Genomic DNA, 20816 nt, shown 5'->3' with positions numbered 1-20816 from the left:
CCCCGTACTCCTTGGGGCTGCCCAACTCCCCCATGCACCTGCAGCCTCAGTCACTCAAGATGGATTTCTCAAGCACCAACCGAGCTTTGGACCCATTCAAGGGGCTGGAACTAGGGCCTTGAACACAGTGGGTCCAAATCCCACCCTTAAGGGCTGATAGAGGGGCACTGTGCTTCTTCCCCCCACTCTTTATCTCCTGGAGATGGATTGAAATGTCTCATCTGCCAATGTCCTCCTAAGTTGTCTTCAGGTTTCATTTTTGCTAAGAGCTTTGTTTTATATGCATATGGAAAAAATAGGCATCCCTATGAAATGGAGGTGGGCACTGGTCTCTTCCCCCTGTGCTCTGGGAAGACCTTCCAGGTCAGCCACAGGTGGGGCTCTCAGACAGCCGCTGGCTGTCCCAACTGCAAGCAGCAGCCCCTCTCAGAGCTGCTCGGACTGCAGGAACAACTGCCCTGAGGGCATGGGGAACCCACTGCCCAGCCGGGCTGGCTCACGGATCCTTCTCCTGTTTCCAGTGCTGATGAGCGGTTTGACGCCACGTTCCACACCAACGTGTTAGTGAATTCTTCTGGGCACTGCCAGTACCTCCCTCCAGGTAAGTGCCGCTCCCTTTGTCCCCTGCAGTTAGACAGCATGAAGGAGGTTGGGGTGCCCGACGGTGCCCGCAGGGGCAGCGGCTGGCTCTGAGCTCGGAGCATCCTTAGCCTCCATGCACGCCCAGCCCTCCTGACTTCTCCTCTGTGCTTGCATGTATTCCCTGAGCGTGGCAATGCTGTCTTCCTCTTGGGATCATGGCTTAAGCTGTCTTTGCCAACACATGTCCTCTGTCCTTATTGTCTGTCCTGTGTTCTTTAAAGTTCATCTGCAACTAAAACAAGTCTCCGTTGTCAGGTCATTTCTGTTCTCCTTATAGCCTGCACCAACCTCCAGGTCATTTCCTCCTCACAGCCTGCGTTTTCCTTCCCACTGCACTGGGTACCTGGGTATGTGCTGCCCTCCAGTGTCAGGGTGAGATGGTGACCTTGCTGGGCTGGCTTCTTGAGTGCGTGCATTAAAGCCCACCTGCTTGTTAGAGGTGAGAACAGGTGGTTTCCAAGGGACTCATCAGTGATTTCTTCCTGAAAGAGCTTCTCTCCTTCTCAGGCAGCTGATGGGTAACTGCTGGGGTTGAATCTCCTCCCATCATTCCTGTCAGTTCACAGGGCCTTGGGTTGCTTGTGAGTGATCCATGCCATGGGAAACCCAGGCTTCGTGCCCTCAAGATATTAACAGATTTCTTTAAATCGTCTAGATGATTTTCACATGTTAATTTTCCAGGGTTATTTCCCCCACTGCAACTGTTTGTTTAACTTTCTGTTCCCAGGCAGCCTGCAGCCACCTCCCCCCTCACCACCAACACCTACACCACACACACACACACACACACACACACACACACACATGCACACACACACACGTGCACATGTCACCCACTAACGCCATGCATACACACCACACATATAGATACATCACACAAAAAACATACCACACACTATGCTCACACATACCACACACCCTCACAGACACACACACACACACACACCCTCCAGCAGTCAGCCCCATCTTGTGCCCTTGGATCCATCTCACAGCTCACAGCAAAGCTGGCTTTTTGCCTCCTGGGTTTGTTGTTTACATTCTCTTTCTCATTAGCAGAGGATAAGAGTCCCAAGGGGCAGGATCTGTGTTTATTCCCCTTAGAACCACCCTCATCAACCAGTGGCCTGGCCCACATGTAGGTAAACGAACACGTCAGGGATTGAACCTGTCACAGGCAGATACATCCATTATTGTCTGAGGAGATGGAAGGACTCCAGACTTTCAGGTTTTCTGTCTTAAACCTTGTGCTTCCTTGCTTCTTCCTCAGCCCCTCCTCTCCTCCCCCAGGCCACGCAAGCCTTCCTCCTAACAAAGACCTCGGGGATGGGTCTTCCATCACTGGTACACTCTTTTACACCAGGCCTAGAAGTTGCAGCTTCTATCATGAGAACTATTTTGGAAAAATGACCTCCAGCAGTCATCAGCGTAGAGAATACTGGGCTGCGGGTTGTTTTGAAGGCTGAGGCTATTTTCAGCCACGGGAGCAGTCCTCCTGACCCCCGAGCCCTCTGTGCAGCAGCCCCTTTGGGGCCAGTTCCTACATCCCAGCCTGCATGGCCCCCGGAGTCTGTCAGGAGGGCACATTGAGCTTTGATTGTGGGAGTCTCCCCTACTCTGGTCTAGAGAGTGTGGGATTGTCTGGTTCAGGGCAGCAAGACTGCGCCTGGGGTCGTGTAGACCTGAACTGGGAAGCTGCTCTGCTCCAGCAACTAAACAGGCAAAAAGTGCTTCAGATGCAAGCTTTGAAATAGACTTGGTTATTAGGAAATGACTTCTTTCCCATGTCATATTTTTATTTTTTAACAGCATTATTGAAGTGTAAGTTACGTATTATACAATTGACCCATCTTAAGTGCACAATTCAATGATTTTTAGTAAATTCACAGAGTTGTACGACCACGACTGCAATCTAGTTCTAGAACATTTTCCATTACCCCCCAAAGATCCCTTTTGCCTGTTTGCAGTTAGTCCCCACCCTCACTGCCGGCCCACTGACCTCCTTTCTGCCTCTAGAGGAGTCTCTTTTTCTGGTCATTTGATAGAAATGGAATAATACAGTTACAGTTTTCATTTTCTACCAGCAGTGAGAGTTTTGGGGGATTCAGCCCATTAATGGGAGGGCAGTGTCTGTAATGACTTCCAGATTCCTGTGGACATTGGATGTAATGCTGCAAATCCTGTTTAAAGGGACTTGAGGAGACAGGAAGTTTATTATCCTTTCCCAGTTTGACTGTGGGTGGGTGGGGGGGTCCCTGTTAGCAAGTTGAGTCCCTCCATTCATTTTTTTAAAATTTGGAAGCAGAAATTTACAGAGCATCTGCCTTGTCCCTGTGAGCACTGGGACCCTTAGCTATTTGTGCCATCACTGCCTTCTGGTCTTTCTCTGGGCAGCAAGGAGCACATGGGCATAAATGGCCGGTGTGGAATTATCTCAGTGACCTGTTGGCAAATTTACTCCCAACTTGTCCTCTTTTCAGTGGAAACTCTAGCTTTTGTCCAAACACTACCTCTTCAACTAAAACCTATTAGGTTTTGTTCTGTTTATAATCTAGAATTCAGGCTAGTTAAAATTATCTTCCATATATATTCTAGATAACCGAGTATGTTCTCAATTTTTAACCTAAAGAAATGTTTTTCCTGCTCCTCACCGAACACAGTCACACAGACGCACACAGACCTTTCAGATTCTGTTTCTAAGCTCTTCATCATTTTTATCAGCTTCTATAGGATTTTTTTTACATCCTTTACATCTCTCTTACTGTTTAGAATTTGGAGATGCACATGCATGGCAGGAGCAAGTTTACAGAATGTTGAATTCTTTGCTCAGAACAGAAAATGTCGGTGTAGCCTTTGAAATGTAAAAGACAGTAAAGCTTCAACTGAACTCTTTTCTAGAGATTTTTCCAGAAGGACTCAGCTTGTCCTGGACAGGTCTAGTTTGGACGGGCAGGATGGGCTGAAGCCTCTCTGGTCACACCCAGGTGAGAGGCCCCGGTACTCACACTGCCTCCTCCTGAAGGGATCTCAAATGGTCCAGGGGATGTGTGCACAGCATTGATCATGAGACATGCAGAGCATCAGAAATGATGCATCGTTTAACCGGCCAATGCTTGATCAGGGTAGCAAGCTTTTCACTCCATGAAGAGTAGGCTTTGTGTGTTACGAATAGTGTATGGGATGGAGACCAAGGGATTGCTGTGCATTTATTTTTATTTTTAATATTTTTTCCAGCATTATTGAGGTGTAGTTGACAAATGAAATTGTAATATATATATACACATACACATATATATGTATAATATATGTATGTATATACGTGATATATATGCATATGCATGTGTATATATACACACACACACACACACACACATGCATATGCATATATATTGTGAAATCATTTATTTCCACAATCAGGTTAATTAACACACCCATCACCTCACATAGTACATTTCAAGTATAAAATATTATTAACTATAGTCACGATGCTGTACATTAGATCCTCAAAATGAATCCACCTTATAACTGAAAGTTTGTTCCCTTTTTGATCAACCTCTCTTCCATTTCCCCCACCCTCCAGCCCTTGGCAACCGCCATTCCACTCTGTTTCTATGAGTTAAACTTTTTAAAAAAAAATTCTTCATGTAAGTGATATTATACAGGATCTGTCTTTCTGTGTGTGGCTTATTTCACTTAGCATAAAGCCCTCCAGTTTCATCCATGTTGTTGCAAATGGCAGGATTTTCATCTTTTTAAAGGCTGAATAATATTCCATATAATCCACATAAATTTGATTTTATGTATATATATATATATATATATATACACACACACACATATATATATATATATAATATTTTATCTGTTTATCCATCAACAGAAACTTAGGTTGTTTCCATGTCTTGGCTAGTGAGTAATGCTGCAGTGGGGTACAAATATCTTTGTGAGATACTGATTTTGTTTCCTTTCCATGTATACCCAGGAGTGGGATCGCTGGATCATTTTTAGTTCTTTTTGTAATTTTTTGAGGAGCCCCCGTACTGTTTCCATAGTGGCTGCACCAATTTACATTCCCACTGTGTGTTTCAGACACACAGTTTCAGACACGTGGTTCAGACTGCTGTGTGTTTAAAGCAGGTCTCAGCCTGCTTTCATCTTGGTTTGTCTCATTGCCCACGTAGGCATCTTCAAGAGCTCCTGCTACATTGATGTGCGATGGTTCCCCTTTGATGTGCAGCAGTGCAAACTGAAGTTTGGGTCCTGGTCTTATGGAGGGTGGTCCTTGGATCTGCAGATGCAGGAGGCAGACATCAGCGGCTATATCCCAAATGGAGAATGGGACCTTGTGGGTAAGCCCAGCAAAGACGTGATACTGGCAACATAGAAGGAAGCTACTTTATTACTGTGCTGGCTTAAAAAGTTTGGGATTTTCCACTCTGCTTTTCAGCATGAGCAGTTATTGAACCCTGCAGCATTCTCCATGATTTACTGAGAGCTCTAGGATGAGAAACAAAAAACAATGAGAAAATTCAGTGCTTTCCATAAGGAACTTGCAGTTATGGTAAGGTCAGTGCTAGTATGGGCATCTCTACGTTATTCAAATCTGCTTCATCCTGAAAATCAGGTGGAACAGCAAATTGCAGTTGATGGGAACCTATATTTGATGATTTTAAATAGAAAACAATAATTACATTTATAATGGTGTCGAGTTTACAATGTATTATTTATAATCATGGTGTCTTAGTCCGTTCAGGCTGCTATAACAGAATGCCATAGACTGGGTAGCTTATAAACAACAGACAGTTATTTCTCATAGTTCGGAGGCTGGGAGTCTAAGATCAAGTTGCTGGCAGACTCAGCGTCTGGTGAGGACCTGCTTCGTGGTTCACAGACAGCTGTCTTCAGGCTGTGTCCTCACACGGCAGCAGGAATAGGGGAGCTCTCTGGGGTCCCTTTTATAAGGGCACTAATTCCATTCCCAAGGGCTCCCCCTCATGACCTAATCACCTCCCAAAGGCCTCACCTCCAAATAACCATCACTGTGGAGGTTAGGATTTCAACATATGAACCTTGCAGGGGACACATTCAGTCTAGAGCACATGTAATTTGAATACACAAAAAACCTGCCAATTTGTTCAAATATCACTAAGATACCCTTAAATAAATCTATAATAAACCTAAAGCATTTATTCAGACAACAATTAGCCAGTGTTTTGCACTTAACAAATTCCATGGCTCTGTGTGTGTGTTATAACCCCTTAAAATAAACTGCATCCTTTTATTCAACGGCGGTTCCTTTCTTCCCCTGGAACTGAAGGGATCCCTGGCAAGCGGAGTGAGAAGTTCTATGAGTGCTGCAAAGAGCCGTACCCGGATGTGACCTTCACTGTCACCATCCGCCGCAGGACCCTCTACTATGGCCTCAACCTTCTCATTCCCTGTGTGCTCATCTCTGCCCTGGCCCTCCTCGTGTTCTTGCTCCCTGCAGACTCTGGGGAGAAAATCTCCCTGGGTGAGTACCGGGTCTGAGCTGGGATGGGAGGGCCCTGCCTTGAGGGTGGCAGTCTGGGCTCTAGGTGCAGAGATGTCCAGGGCCCACTCCATGCATCCCAGCCCAGGGTGGCTCCCTGACACCACAGCCCACTGTGCAGGATGGCCAGGCCCTCTTGAGATTCCACAGGCTCCTCTGATCCTGAAAAGAGGATGGGGATGCCCAGGGAAGAACCAATTCTTCCCTGAGGGGCCTGTACCTTCTCCCCTTCTGCCACCCCACCCCACCCCTTGGTGGCAACCAGCTGGAATTTATTGTGGACAGGACACAGTTTAGTTTAATATAGTATCAGCTTGCATCTATATATGGCCACACACAGTGTAATTCCTGATTATCCTCCAATAGGAAGATAAGAAAACTATGATTTAGATTGGTGAAATGAGCTCCTCAGCATCTCAGAGTTACTAAAGATCCTATCTGGTACGCGTAGAAATCATTCTCAAACCTAGAACTTCTGACTGTGAGTGTCAACTGAAAAAAAATGTTCAACCGAAAAGTTAAGAATTATGTTTTATTTGGTGGACTTTCTGAGGACTTCAAGCCTGAGACATAGCATCTCAGATAGTTCTAGGGATGGCTCTGAAGAGGGAAGGGAGGAGCCAGGGTATATGGGAGTTTCTGCCACAAAGACCAGGTAGTCAAAACATCAAAAGATTACTGTTGATTACAGAAAACCAAAGGGCTTCCCTGGTGGTGCAGTGATTGAGAGTCCACCTGCCGATACAGGGGACGCGGGTTCGTGCCCTGTTCTGGGAGGATCCCATGTGCCGTGGAGCGGCTGGGCCCGTGAGCCACGGCCGCTGATCCTGCACGTCTGGAGCCTGTGCTCCGCGACGGGAGAGGCCACAACAGTGAGACGCCCATGTACCGCAAAAAAAAAAAAAGAAAGAAAACCAAACACCTCAAGTTAATGAATTTAGTGCTTTTCTGTGTATGGGAAGATGCAAGAGTCTGGGCTCACTGAAATCACTCCTTTGATATGCACCTCACCTCTCTGGGGCCAGTATCCTGTGTTTTCTCATCCCGAGTCCCCTCAGGGTGCCCCACTGGGGAGGCTGTAATGTGATGGCTTGATGGCTGCAACATCCTTTGTTTACTGATATGGCAGGTGATATTTTTCATTCATACAAGAGCCTCGGGCACATTAAATGACCTATCCAAGGTCACACAGCTAGTAAGTAGAAAAGTCAAGAACAAAACCCAGGTCTTCAAACTGTATGTTTTCTTTTTCCTGCTACATGAAACTACCTCTCGATACTAATGTAATAAAGAAAATGAGAGATACATGTGCTGAGGTCAATGATTTATTTTGAGTTGTTCTTCTAAAGTTCTGGCTCCTAAGTTTGTTTTCCCAGGGACTCCTCTGGAACTCCAGTAAATGGCACAGACTGTCCCCAGAAAGATGCCCATTGCCATCAATATAGAAAACTGTGCATTTGGTTTCAGGAATGTCATGGCCACCACCATCCCTCCCTCCACACCTCCTTTGACTCTTGGGCTGGATGGAGTTCAGGCCTTACCATCTGTTCTGTCTCAGGGACCACTGTATGTCTCTGTTCCAGGGATCACAGTTTTACTCTCTCTTACCGTCTTCATGCTGCTGGTGGCTGAGATCATGCCTGCTACCTCTGACTCAGTGCCCTTGATAGGTAAGCAAGCATCCAGCTCCTCTAAAGACATGGCCTTAGAGAGTGCCTGGGATTTTGCAGCACAGGCAGGGAGCAGAAACATGTCCCGCAGGAGACTGGAGGGCTGCATGGCCCCCCTTTTCTGCTGTGAGGAGATGACTTGCTCTAACTACTCAGAGTTGACCCATGGCCTCTACTTATGTGGCATTTAGAAGGGGAGGGGGAGTCTGGCTTTGTGGTTTGGCCTTGAGATGCAGAAATGCCCCCTTTTCTCCCACAATGCCCCCCTCACACTTGTTATGGAGCCAGAGATTTTTACCATTAAAGATGCATTATTTTAGCTTGAGTCACTGTTCTTCCACAAATTATTTGTTACACGTTAACTCTCATCCATTGTTTCTTGAGATAACGCGATGTCTCTGTAGAAAATTAACGATTGTGAGGGAAGGTGAACAGGACAAATATGTTTTGGCCACATGTTGGGCTGCAACTCGCAGGCCTGCAAGCCCTATACTTGCCCAGACTCAAGACTGAAGAAAGAGTCCAGAGACAGGACATCAGTTGTTTGGTAGATGGGAGATCTTACACATCTGAAGCAAAAGGGTCCTGGAGTGACACCCCACCAGTTATCTAGGGGAATTGAAGTCAGATTGGCCCATCGGTTACCTGGGAAACCAGCAGAGGGGCACAGCCCTCTTAGCCCCTTGGGCTAAGTACCTTCAAGGGGCGGAGGTCTTCCCTTTGTTAAACTATCAAAGGGGAGCCATTCTGAACTAAAGATTAAACAATCACTAGCTTCGGGGCAGCGGGACAAGGATGTAGGTATTTACTCTTTAGGCTCTGCAATTAGGGGGGAAAGTCAGTCATGTGAGTAGGGTGTAGGTGAAGCAGGGACTGGTCCAGCAGGGGATGCACAAACCACACACAAAGGCAGGTGTAAGGATGACCTTCTGCCCAAGGAAGGATGACAGAGACAGGAGGCAGCATCACCTGTTGCTGTGAACCTCCCTGGACTGGACTGGAATTAGCAGGAGTGTGCCGAGGGGTGCTCAGTGGCCCAGAGGTTAGGACCCAGTACCCTGGCCACTGCAGCCAGGGTTCTGTTCCTGGTCAGGGAACCAGACCTCCAAGCCAGTTATGAGGACAGGAAGCAAACATTCTGCCAATAGATATTAGTTTTAATGAGAGTCCCCACTCCCATTTGGCGGTGGAGGTCAGAAACAGGAAAGCAGTATACGGGTGGCAATCCTGTGTGGTTAACCAGGGGTAAGTAGGAGTGGGGTGCCTTACACGATATCGCCAGGCTTCACGAATTAAGAAGCCAAGGCCCTTCTTATTGGAGGTTTCTGGATGTGTAATATTTTGACCAGACAGACTGTTGGTATAAAAAGCCTCTGAGGGTGTCATATTGGTATGGTGTCATACCATCCTGGAAGCAAGGAACCTTCTTTCAACCTGACATTCTGACCCCATCCTTTCTACCTTCTAGCACAATGCTTTCAATAGAGACCTGCAGCAGAAACCACCCTTAAAGGGGCAGTCGGCAGACCCTGTTGTGTCTGATGAACCCACAGGCTTGGTTGGTGCATAGCCCACATCTAGAAGGATGGGATGCTGTTGGCCTTTGACCTCTGTTGCTGAGATTTCAGCTGTGGGATCCAGTCAGCCTGGATCCCTCCATAGGTCATTGTATTAGTCTGCTAAGGCTACCACAATAAAATTCCACAGACTGGGTGCCTTACACAGGAAAAATTTATGTGCTCACAGTTTTGGAGGCTGGAACCTCCAACCGGCAGGGTTGGTTTCTCCTGAGGTCTCTTTCTTTCTCTTGCAAATGGGCACCCTCTGCTGTGTCCCCGCATGGTCTTTCCTTTGTATCTTCACATCCCTGTGCCTCCTTGTGTGTCCAAATTTCCCCTTCTTATAATAAGGACACCAGTCAGATTGGACCAGGTGCCACACTAACAATCTCTTTTTAACTTAATTCCCTCTTTAAATGCCCTCTCTTCAAACACAGTCACATTCTAAGGTACTTGGGGTTTACAGCTTCAACATATAAATTTTAGGGGGACAGAGTATGCAGCCCATAACAGTCACAAGTTTGGTCCCCTCCTCCTTCCCTCCCCAGAGGTCCCTGAGGCTGATGATAAGTCTGGTAGCTCCTTGTAGGTTCCTCTTGGTCTCCCTGGGAGAGCAAAGAGTTCCTGCCTGCCTGGAGGGCAGGAGGTGTTTTTAACCAAGTGTGTGGCTGCATACTTAGCCTTGTACCAGGATGCTTTCTTTAAGGGCCCAGCCCCTTGGTGGTTGGCCACACTGAGGCTTTGTTTGTTTGTTTGCATTTATGTTAGGATAATTTATTCTGTTGCTTAGAGAGGCCTTGTGTGTATATATATTTTGTTTTGTTATTTTTTAATACTCTTTTTATACTTGAATCCATCTTTGCTTCTAATCCCTTTTTATTTTATTTATTTATTTTATTGATTTACAATGTTGTGTTGGTTTCAGGTGTACAGCCTGATTCTTTTCCCTTATAGGTTTTTACAAATAACCTACAATTATTACAAAATATTGAGTATTGTTCCCTGTATAATACAGTAGGTCCTTGTTAGTTATCTATTTTATATATAGTCGTGTGTATGTTAATCCCAACCTCCTAATTTATGCCTCCCCCACACTGGAGGTTTACTAATCAGAGTTGGAAATTAAGGAATGCCCACCCATGCCAGCTTTCTCCTATACCCTTGGCCCATAAAATTGCTAATCCTTGTGCAAACCCTGCAGAGAAGGCATTTCCATCCCTGTTATACTGGTGAAGAAGCTGAGGCCCAGAGAGGCTGAGTGGTCTGTTCAGGCTCACAGACGGCCGCCAGTGGACCGGGGGGGAAACTCCATGCTGCTTCTCACCTGGTCCAAGGTGGAGAAATGCATCCTTGCCCATCAGAGCTGAAGCTGATGTTCTCAGCCTGAAAAGACACTGCAGCTGACCTCTTCTTCCGGCTGCACAGCTGGCACTCCCCACCCCTGTGGCTCTCAGTAAGTAGATGGGGGCAGACTCTATCATTAGTAGAGTCATTTTTCAGGTCTGATAAGTCAGCCAGTGGCACCCGGGTCTGCCCTTGCTAGATCCCCAAAGCCTGTCCGTGGCCTGCAGTCATCACAGTGGTGATCACACCCTCTGTGCCAGGTGGTTTCAGTTCTGACAATGGTGCTTTCTCATCAGACAACCTTATCACCATCCTGTGAGGTGCAGTTAGCTTTCACTGAAGGGTGAGGCAGGCAGGGTTCCCAGCAGTGCAGTCAGCTGGTGAGGCCGCTCAGCAGGGTGGGAGGAGGGGGTCTGTGTGCTCTGGATTGGCCTCTGCCCACCAGGAATGTGCGTGGTGGGCTACAGGCCTGGAGGAGGTCCTGCTCTGCTCTTGGGCATTGCTCCCCAGCCCCTGGTGGTCAAGACACAGTCTGGGTCCCCTGCACTGTGCCATGGTGACACGCTGTGACCTAGCCCCAGGTCTCCCCTGCATTTGCTCTCTCTGCAGCCCAGTACTTCGCTAGCACCATGATCATCGTGGGCCTCTCCGTGGTCGTCACAGTGATCGTGCTACAGTACCACCACCACGACCCTGACGGTGGCAAGATGCCCAAGTGGGTGAGTTCCTCCCCAGCTCCTCCACCAGAGGGGGGGTCAGGGCCCCTCCCCAGAAGAGGCTCCGAGGATGGCTTACCTATTTTAAAAATCCCACAAACAGCTAGCATTCCTAAACAAAAAGCTGCAATTTCTTACCTGTCTGCGTATCTCTGCTTCCAGGGCAGTATGGTGAATGCTCTTAGGGTCCCATGGGGCTGTCCTTCCAATCTGATATCCCAGAGCAGGGCTCAGGTCGAACACTCTGCACCTTTCACTGGACAGTGTTTCTAAACCTCCTTTTTGCACGTACACTGTTAGAAGCAGCACATAAGATGAGCACACAGCTGCTGGTTGGATCTTCAAAACAGAATGGGGAGGGAAAAGAGTAAGAAATAGAGTGAACAGTGTACAAATATATACAATCAGTTGTCAATGAAAATAATCAATAAAATATCAATAAGAAGCATAGAAAAGAGTTTTATTTGAGTCAAACTGAGGACTAGCCTGGAAGCCGGCTTCCCAGATTAATCTGAGAAGCTGCTCTGGAGTAGCAGGGTTTTCAGCACAGTTTTATATCTTGTCAGAACAAAGAACATGACATGAGTCGGGGTTACATTTCTTCAAGGTAAACAAAACAAAACAAAACAGAAACACAGATTAGCACGTACACGGCAAGTCAGCATGGCCTTGGCGCCTGAGAAGGGAGTCTTATCATTGGAGGACCAGCATTGGTGTTCCAGGAAGAGAGGCATTTAATCTTTATTTTTATTATGGACATTCTTTACTTCTGGTCAGTGTGCCCTCTTCTCTAATAATTAAAGCAGATGTCTGTTTGATAGGCCACAAACAGGCTATTTTAGTTAGCATCAAATTCAAGTTAACTCATGTATAAGGCAGAATGACGGGATAAAAGGAAATGGATGGATGGGACATCCCTGGTGGTCCAATGGATAAGACTCTGTGCTCCCAATGCAGGGGTCCGGGTTTGATCCCTGGTCAGGGAACTAGATCCCACATGCCACAACTAAGAGTTCGCATGCCACAACTCAAGATCCCGCACACGGCAAAGAATATCCTGAGTGCCGCAACTAGGACCTGGCGCAGCTAAATAAATAAATAAATATTAAAAAATAAAAAGGAAATGGATGGTAAATAAATGTTTGTCATCTGAGCCCAGGTCAGCCCACATGGTCCCAGTGCCTCCCAGCACTGATGTGTTGTGACGTGTGCTGATGCTTCCCCAGCCATGGGCCGTGCTCCACTGGAGTCCAATGTCCAAAGCTCTACACCACCCTCGCTGGGCTCTTGGGAAACCTTGCTTGGGGGACAAGCAGGGCCTGGACTTTCCCCGCCTCGCTTGGTGTGACCAAACCCCCGGCAGGGCAGAGCTGCCCCCCCCACCCCTCACCCCACTTCATACTTGGGCCCCACAAACCCTCCAGTCTTCCCATCGAGAGAGCATGGCTTAGGGACAGTTGGGAGCTAAAGAAGCCCTCTCATGCCAAAACAAGCCTGTCTTTGCAGACCCATAAATATTGCCTCCAAGTTCAGAGTCAATTTAGGACTCACCAGTGCGCTAAATGTAACTGCAAGATGTAAGATGCATTCCCTTAATCTCCAGGAGCAGGGAGTTCCTGGCCCTTCTAAAAATATCCATTGCACAATAATTTACAGTTACCCAAAAATTAACTTAGGCAAGACCACTTTTTTTTTTTAAGAAATTGGCTTTACAGAGTGACTGCCCTTGAGTTCTTTTCCACAGCAAATCCTTACACTTAATAATTCTCTCGTGTTAGCATACAGTATTGGTCTTTCTCTTTCTGACTTACTTCACTCTGTATATACGGAATTTAAGAAAAAAAAGTGTCATGAAGAACCTAGGGGTAAGACAGGAATAAAGACACAGACCTACTAGAGAATGGACTTAAGGATATGGGGAGGGGGAAGGGTAAGCTGTGACAAAGCGAGAGAGAGGCATGGACATATATACACTACCAAACGTAAGGTAGATAGCAAGTGGGAAGCAGCCGCATAGCACAGGGAGATCAGCTCGGTGCTTTGTGACCGCCTGGAGGGGTGGGATAGGGAGGGTGGGAGGGAGGGAGATGCAAGAGGGAAGAGATATGGGAACATATGTATATGTATAACTGATTCACTTTGTTATAAAGCAGAAACTAACACACCATTGTAAAGCAATTATACTCCAATAAAGATGTAAAATATAATAATAATAATTCTATCGTGGCATCAGCAATGGGCTCCCCAAAATGGTGCCACCTCCCACATGGGTCACATCACCACAGTCTGTGAGCTTGTTTTGAGAAGTCCCTCCCCCCTCAAAAAAGGAAGCTGAGACACGTTTGCACACATTCACCTACATTCTCATCTGACTTCTTTATAACTCTGATACACTTTCTTGTCTATCCACCCATTTGTTTGAAATAACATTTACATGTTTCAGAGGTCAAAATCAAAGAATTATACATGGGCTTCCCTGGTGGCGCACTGGTTGAGAGTCCGCCCGCCGATGCAGGGGACACGGGTTTGTGCCCCGGTCCTGGAAGATCCCACATGCCGCGGAGCGGCTGGGCCCGTGAGCCATGGCTGCTGAGCCTGCGTGTCCGGAGCCTGTGCTCCGCAACAGGAGAGGCCACAAGAGTGAGAGGCCTGCGTACCAAAAAAAAAAAAAAAAAGAATTATACATAAGGAACTCCTGCTCCCATTCCTGCCCCTCCCCCTACTTCCACCACCAATTGATAACCATTTCAATTAATTTCTTTTTCCTTCCAGTGTTTATGCAGATGCCAAAATATAAACACATATTCTTATTTCTTCTGTTTTGACTGATGTAAAGACAAGGGGATTAGGGCAGTAAGATACAAAACCATTTTTAATGACCTGGTAGCACTTTACTGTTCCAGAAAAATCTGAATTAAGAGCATATGCTGATTATTCACCTTTGAGCGCAAGAGCATGTTAAAGCCAATGGTGCAAAGCAGATATGAAACTTGTATTTCTCTTTCACTTTATATAACACACTGCATTTTTTTTTTCTTTCCAAGTGCATATGAAACATAAACAGCCTCCGAGGTGCTTTCATTGTGATCTGTTGCCGTGAAGAAGACCCTGCCGGTGCGGTGACATTATGTGACATTCACACAGCCAGAAACCAAACCATAACCTAACAGCAGAGGTCACAAGCACAGTCTGAGAAGTGCCAAGAGGATAATCTCATCTTCTGAGATGCTTTAGCCTTGAAAGCTAATGATTTAGGCCATGAAATTCAAAATAGATTTAGCTTGAGCTATGCCCCAGGGGATGTGCAGACCCCCACTTGGCAGGCACAGCCCTAGATCTGAGGCTCAGCTCTCCCTTCCAGGCTGCCTCTGGGTTTGGGAACACTCACTGCCCCACGTGCTCCCTTGAGCTCTGACCCCAACTTTCTGGTGCCTTCTGAGTGGGGGTTTGGCTAAAGTCACAGGGGGCTTGCAGAGAACCTAGCAGACTCTTTTATAGATGAGGCTGCGGAAGTCTGAACACATTAGGTGACTCAAACTCACAGTGTGATCTTCACCCAATTTTTTTGCCTCTTTGAGCCTCAGATTCTTTTTATTTTTATTTTATTCGAGTATAGATGATTTACAATGTTGTGTTAGTTTCTAGTGTACAGCAAAGTGATTCAGTTATACATATATATTCTTTTTCAGATTCTTTTCCATTTTGGTTTATTACAGGATATTCAATACAGTTCCCTGTGCTATACAGTAGGACCTTGTTGTTTAACCATTCTATATATAATGGTTTGCATCTGCTCACCCCAAACTCTCCACCACCTCCCCCTGAGCCTCAGCGTCTTTACCTGTAAAATGGGGGAATTATACTCACTTCACTGAACCCTGAGATGCCCAGGTGAGATGGCTTGTCTTGAGCCTCGTGTCCACGTGGGGCTGTGTGTTTCTGCTCCTTACTGATCCTGGAAAACAGAGTCTGCAGGCTGGCTCTTCCAGGCTCTGGAAGTATGTCCATAGGGTGTGGGCAGGATAAAAATTGCCGCCTATGATGGACAGAGGGTGATCTTAACAGCTGCTGCAAAACTGCTCTTACGCCTTCTTGTTCTTTTCATTGCTGTCTCCAGACCAGAAAACTGCAGTTATCTTTGATAAGTGTCATAAAAATGGTTACCAAAAGAAGGGTGGCAGACACGAATTTCACAACTTGCTGCCTGCACTTACAGATGGGAAGCATACCTGCTACACTGCTGATGGAATTTGCCTACGATCATAAACCAAAATTCAAATCAGTATCTGGATCATTTCAGGGAAAGGGCTCACTTTTCTTGCACTTGTCTAAATAGGCTTGCAAGAATTTTTTAAAAGCTGGATTGAGGTTTCACAAGGGTCTCTTCTTTCTATTAGAAGGGAGAAACAAATCTCTCCAGCATCTTCTATGCATGCAGGTAATGTATGTTTATAAAACACTTTAGGCCAGAGGTCGACAAACTATGGCCCTGGTGGCCAAATCCAACCTGCCAACTGCTTTTGCAAATAAAATTTTATTAGGAAAAAAAGCCTCTTTGCTCTTTTGCATGTATGGCTGATTTTGCACTATATCAGCAAAGCTAAAATATTTACTCTCTGGCCCTTTAAAGAAAGTCTGCCAACCCCAGCTTCAGACTTTTCACAGCATTTTGTCTCATATCATCTCCTTCAGTCTTCACTGCAGCCTAATGAGTTAGGTTAGAGGTTCCTAAACTCCCATGGTTCACAGCACCTTTCATGTCTCAGGGTTTTGTTTTTTTTTTTTTTCCCCACAGAGCACCTAGGACAAGAGGAATACCTAATGGTTCTATTATTTAAACAGGTCAAAACAACTTACTAAGTACTTATACCCCGACAGCTTAGCACCCATTGGCACAGCAAACTTCTCTCATCTTGGGAGCGTGCTACCCTCCTTGTCTGTTCCACGATGACTTTCTTGGCACTTGCCTTTTATCAGGACAAGTTCCAAAATCTACTTTGCAAGGAATGCAGTGATCTAATGTGACAGTCTGAACTGTTTCAGGCTAGGGGTGCACACAGTGTCTGACACATGCCACAGGGTTGCCCTTGAAACTTCAATATCTCCAGGGGTGCCCTTGTGAGTTTGTCACCGCACACTGGCGTACCTCACAGGGAGTTAGAGTTGGTGGTCCCTAGTTCCAGATGAGGAAGGACCGGAGAGGGTGACTTGCTCTGTTCCCCAGCTCAGGGCTCTCTTTAGAAGACAGCCCTCTCCTCCCACACAGGCTGTCCTCCTTGAGATGGCAGTGTGCGCATAGTTCCTTCCCAGGGTGATTTTCTGTATTGCTTTGTCATTGCCTCACATTCGATTCAACCATTGTACCGCGTTGGCACTGCTTGCCTGTGTAAACTCGCCTGGGAAGGCCTGGGGACCTGTCACCCCTAGGGTCCGCCCCCACGAAGTCTAGCTGGTATCACAGCATCCCCTTGGATGGACCAGCCATGCACCCTTCCCTGCCACCCTAACGGTGTGCTGTCTCTGCAGACGAGAGTCATCCTCCTGAACTGGTGTGCCTGGTTCCTGCGCATGAAGAGACCGGGGGAGGACAAGGTGCGGCCGGCCTGCCAGCACAAGCAGCGCCGCTGCAGCCTGGCCAGCGTGGAGATGAGCGCCGTGGCAGGGCCGCCGGCTACCAACGGCAACCTGCTGTACATCGGCTTCCGTGGCCTGGAGAGCGTGCACTGCGCGCCCACCCCTGACTCGGGGGTCGTGTGCGGCCGCGTGGCCTGCTCGCCCACGCACGACGAGCACCTGCTGCACTGCGGCCAGCCCTCGGAGGGGGACCCGGACCTGGCCAAGATTCTGGAGGAGGTACGCTACATCGCCCACCGCTTCCGCTGCCAGGACGAGAGTGAGGCCGTGTGCAGCGAGTGGAAGTTCGCGGCCTGTGTGGTGGACCGCCTGTGCCTCATGGCCTTCTCGGTCTTCACCATCCTCTGCACCATCGGCATCCTGATGTCGGCGCCCAACTTCGTCGAGGCTGTGTCCAAAGACTTCGCTTGACTCCGTCCTGGCTCCCAGCATGTAGGAAACGCAGAGATGGGCGATGACGTTGGCTTAGGGAGAACTTTGGGTTGCTGATTCCACAGCACCGTTAAACCCGAGGACGCAGATATACCCTATCGCTGTCATGTCGGTTTCAGTTTACTTGTTACTTTCAGTAATGGGATCTCAGCACGTTTCTGTTTAACCCTCTTTGATGGGCCACTCGATATCCTCCCAGCATCCTTATAGTCAGCAGGACCCTGGAGAGGTCGTTTTGCCCATTCTCCACTGCCTGGTGTGCCCTTCAAAGAGGTTCGGGAAGCTCAGGACTGACTGCCAGGTGAGGCCTGGGTAGCTGGTCTGCATGCCTGCATGTCACTTGCTGTGAGGGCTTACATGAAAATTCATATCTGCTTTGCCTGTGTACAAATCTAGATTGAAGTTAATCGTCATCATAAACTACACTCAGTAAATCCATCAGATAATTGACTGATGAAACAAAACTAAACTAAAACTTAAAACCCAGCTGCTTGGTTTTACTTCAATTCAGACTTTAATTTTCTCTGCCAAAGACAGTTGGTAGAGAGAAACAGTTTTATGCTGTGTCTACATTTTTAAAAAGAGACAGTAATAGTTCATCCTGTAAATTACACTTTTTTGCCAGCCTACCCTGTGAGGGGGAACCAGGAGGGACACAGGTGTGTGTTGATTCTGAACCAGGACCAGACCCAGTCAAGTTAAGGGGATTTCTGTAGATCCCAGGCACTCTCAAGCTTTCTGTGCTGCTCCCCAGACACTGGCAGGTTGAGTCGGGCTGTTCTAGTCGACAAAGCCCAAAGGACAAGTAGAATTCTATTAGAATTACCACCCAATGTAATAATAGCTGAAGATGATTTAAACCATCTATGTGTTTGTTTTTTTTAATATAAGTAATAGCTGAAGCTAAATTAAACCATATGTGTTTTTTTTTTTAAATAATGCATTAGACACTTCACATGTATTGGAGTTGACTAGCCTTACAAATTTGTGGACCCATACAAATGCACAACATGAAGTCACCAAAGTATTCTATGCCTTTTCTCCGTGTGTCAGGGCCAAAGGGCAGGGGTTTGGGCCTCTTCTGGCTCCCTCTGTGGCAGGAACTGGGGAGGGGGTGGCATGGCTGATGGCTTTCCTGAATGGCAGGCCAGTGGTGGTTAGCAGGAGGGGCTTACAGACTAACAGTGGCTGCACACCCAGTAATTCCAGTTTCTGGTTTGGGGGGGGATCTGCTTTCCCACAGTTCACACACACAGCTTCAGCCCAGAGAGCTGGCTGAATGGGTGGATTCACCGGAGGTGTGTGCTTTGAAAGCTTGGGAAATTTTTATTTTAAATCCAGGTGGTGATGCAGTTCTCCACTTAGATTGTCTAGCTGACAATCATCCCTTTGCTTCTCCCATCCTTACTGTTTAATGTGATCAGAGGAAGACATAAGACAATCTCTCCTGTTCTGTTGTTTCATCTAGTAACTCTCAGAGCTCAAAACTGCAGAAGGTGTCTGAGCTCCTGGGCATCTTTAATTTGCTTCTAACCCCTGAAATGGATACATCATGAGGGAAGATTTGATTTTCAGAGCAAAAGAAATGGCATGCACTTCTTCAGCCATTTATTTCGCTCATTTCTGGGTGGATCTGTGTGCACTGAAGAAGATGGAGGCTTGTGTATGGTGTGTGTGTATGTGTGTGAGAACACGTGTGTGTGAGCACCTTCAGAAAAGGCCCCTGGTTTACAGCAAAAAGGCTGATAAATAAGGGCATTCCAGCAACATACCATTTGGAGCAGGGTCGTCCTCAGAGTACACTCATTCTATGTGGAGTGGACAAAAAATGCACAATCATTTTTTTTTTTTTGGTCTATTAAAGTGTCTTTAGAAACAACTAGAAGTGTTTTCGTATATAAAGAGAGTGCTTCATTTCTTATTGCTATTCGAAGTTGATCCCTACTACATTTTCCTTTAATACAAAACCTTTTTGGTTTTGTATTTTATACAGAAAAACGTAAAAGGCAAACAAAAGGGGTTTGTATTTTGACTGCCCAAATAACTACTCTGCGATTTAAAAAGTAGTAATAAGGAAAAGATGCACACATAGGAAGACAAGTGTGAAAGGCTGAAAATAAGCCCCCACCCACCCCAGCCCCTGCCTTCTCTCCTCACAGGGACCGTCAGTGAGCTTCTGGGGAGGGATGGGCATTTCCAGAAAAAAAGGAAGGGAGAGAGGCTGAGCAGGGAGGAAGAGGATGTGGAGAGACACCTTCCTTTTTTGTCTGTTTCTAGTGCCCTGCACTTTGCTTTTTTCACTTGGTGTTAAGAGATCTTTCCATAACAACATATAAAGATCTACCTCATTCTTAATAGCTGCTTAGTGTTCCATTGTCCCCGTGCACTATAATTTCTTTGATTAGTCTTTTATTAGTGAACCTATAGAGTATTTCCTGCCTTTATTTTTATACACAGATCTAAAATTAGCATCCTTGTACTTATATCATGGCATACTTTTGTGACTGTATCTTGATATCAATTCCAACTTGAAAATGGAGTTGCTGGATTTAAGGTTATGTGCATTTAACACTTTTGTCAATATTGCTAGATTATTCTTCAAAAATTGACCCGTGGCTACACTTAAGAGTATAATGAAAAGGTCGATTTCTCAGTTTTCTCGAACAACTTTTTTTTCCAGTCTGGTGAAAAATGATATTACAGTATCATTCTGATTTAGTTCACTTTATTAGGAGTGAAGTTGAACATCTTTTCAAATGTTTCCTGGCAATTTTTTGGTAAATTTATGTCCTTTACACAATTTTGGCTTTTTCTTAATTAATTTGGCTGTGTATTTTGAAACCTTTCTGTCTTATGTCTTGAAATATTTTTGTCTTCTGACGTTCTCTATTGATTTGCTTATTAATGGTCATATATATATGTATATATATATAAAGTTTAAAGTTTTACGTTGTCAACTTACCCATATTTTCCTTGTTAGAGGCCAGAATTTGTTTCCAGTTCTAAAAGACCTTTCTCATTCTGAGATTATAAATAAATTTACTCATATTTTCTTCTAAATTCTTATGGTTTCATCTGTTTATCTTTACATCTTCTAATTCCCAGGAATTCATTTATTGCAGGAAATGGAGGTAAAGATGTGTTTTTATTCCCTCGAAATTGTTGGTCAGTTGTGCCAGCAAAATACATGACAGTACATTCTGGTATGTAATTGCTTTTTCCCCATTTGTTCAAAATGACACCTTATTTGTAAACTAAATTCCTCCAAGTGTTTGGGTCTACTTCTGTTTTA

The 20816-nt window shown here is 46.1% G+C and overlaps 1 protein-coding gene across 1 annotated transcript in view; it reads left to right on the top strand.

The window, feature by feature from the left end:
- The window catches only part of CHRNA7 (cholinergic receptor nicotinic alpha 7 subunit), a 124919-nt gene extending 107305 nt beyond the window's left edge, over positions 1–17614 (top strand). Inside the window, exons 5-10 of the mRNA XM_032623156.1 lie at positions 522–601; positions 4821–4988; positions 5957–6151; positions 7753–7839; positions 11352–11461; positions 16985–17614. Of these exons, the coding sequence (XP_032479047.1) occupies positions 522–601; positions 4821–4988; positions 5957–6151; positions 7753–7839; positions 11352–11461; positions 16985–17503 (1159 nt within the window). The 3' untranslated portion in view covers positions 17504–17614. The remainder of the gene's footprint in view (positions 1–521; positions 602–4820; positions 4989–5956; positions 6152–7752; positions 7840–11351; positions 11462–16984) is intronic.
- Positions 17615–20816: the final 3202 nt, after the last annotated feature.

Source organism: Phocoena sinus, chromosome 2, assembly GCF_008692025.1.
Source record: "Phocoena sinus isolate mPhoSin1 chromosome 2, mPhoSin1.pri, whole genome shotgun sequence".
NCBI classification, from domain to species: Eukaryota; Metazoa; Chordata; class Mammalia; order Artiodactyla; family Phocoenidae; genus Phocoena; species Phocoena sinus.
The sequence above is the reverse complement of the archived record's forward strand: the minus strand, read 5'-3'. Positions and strand labels throughout refer to the sequence as shown.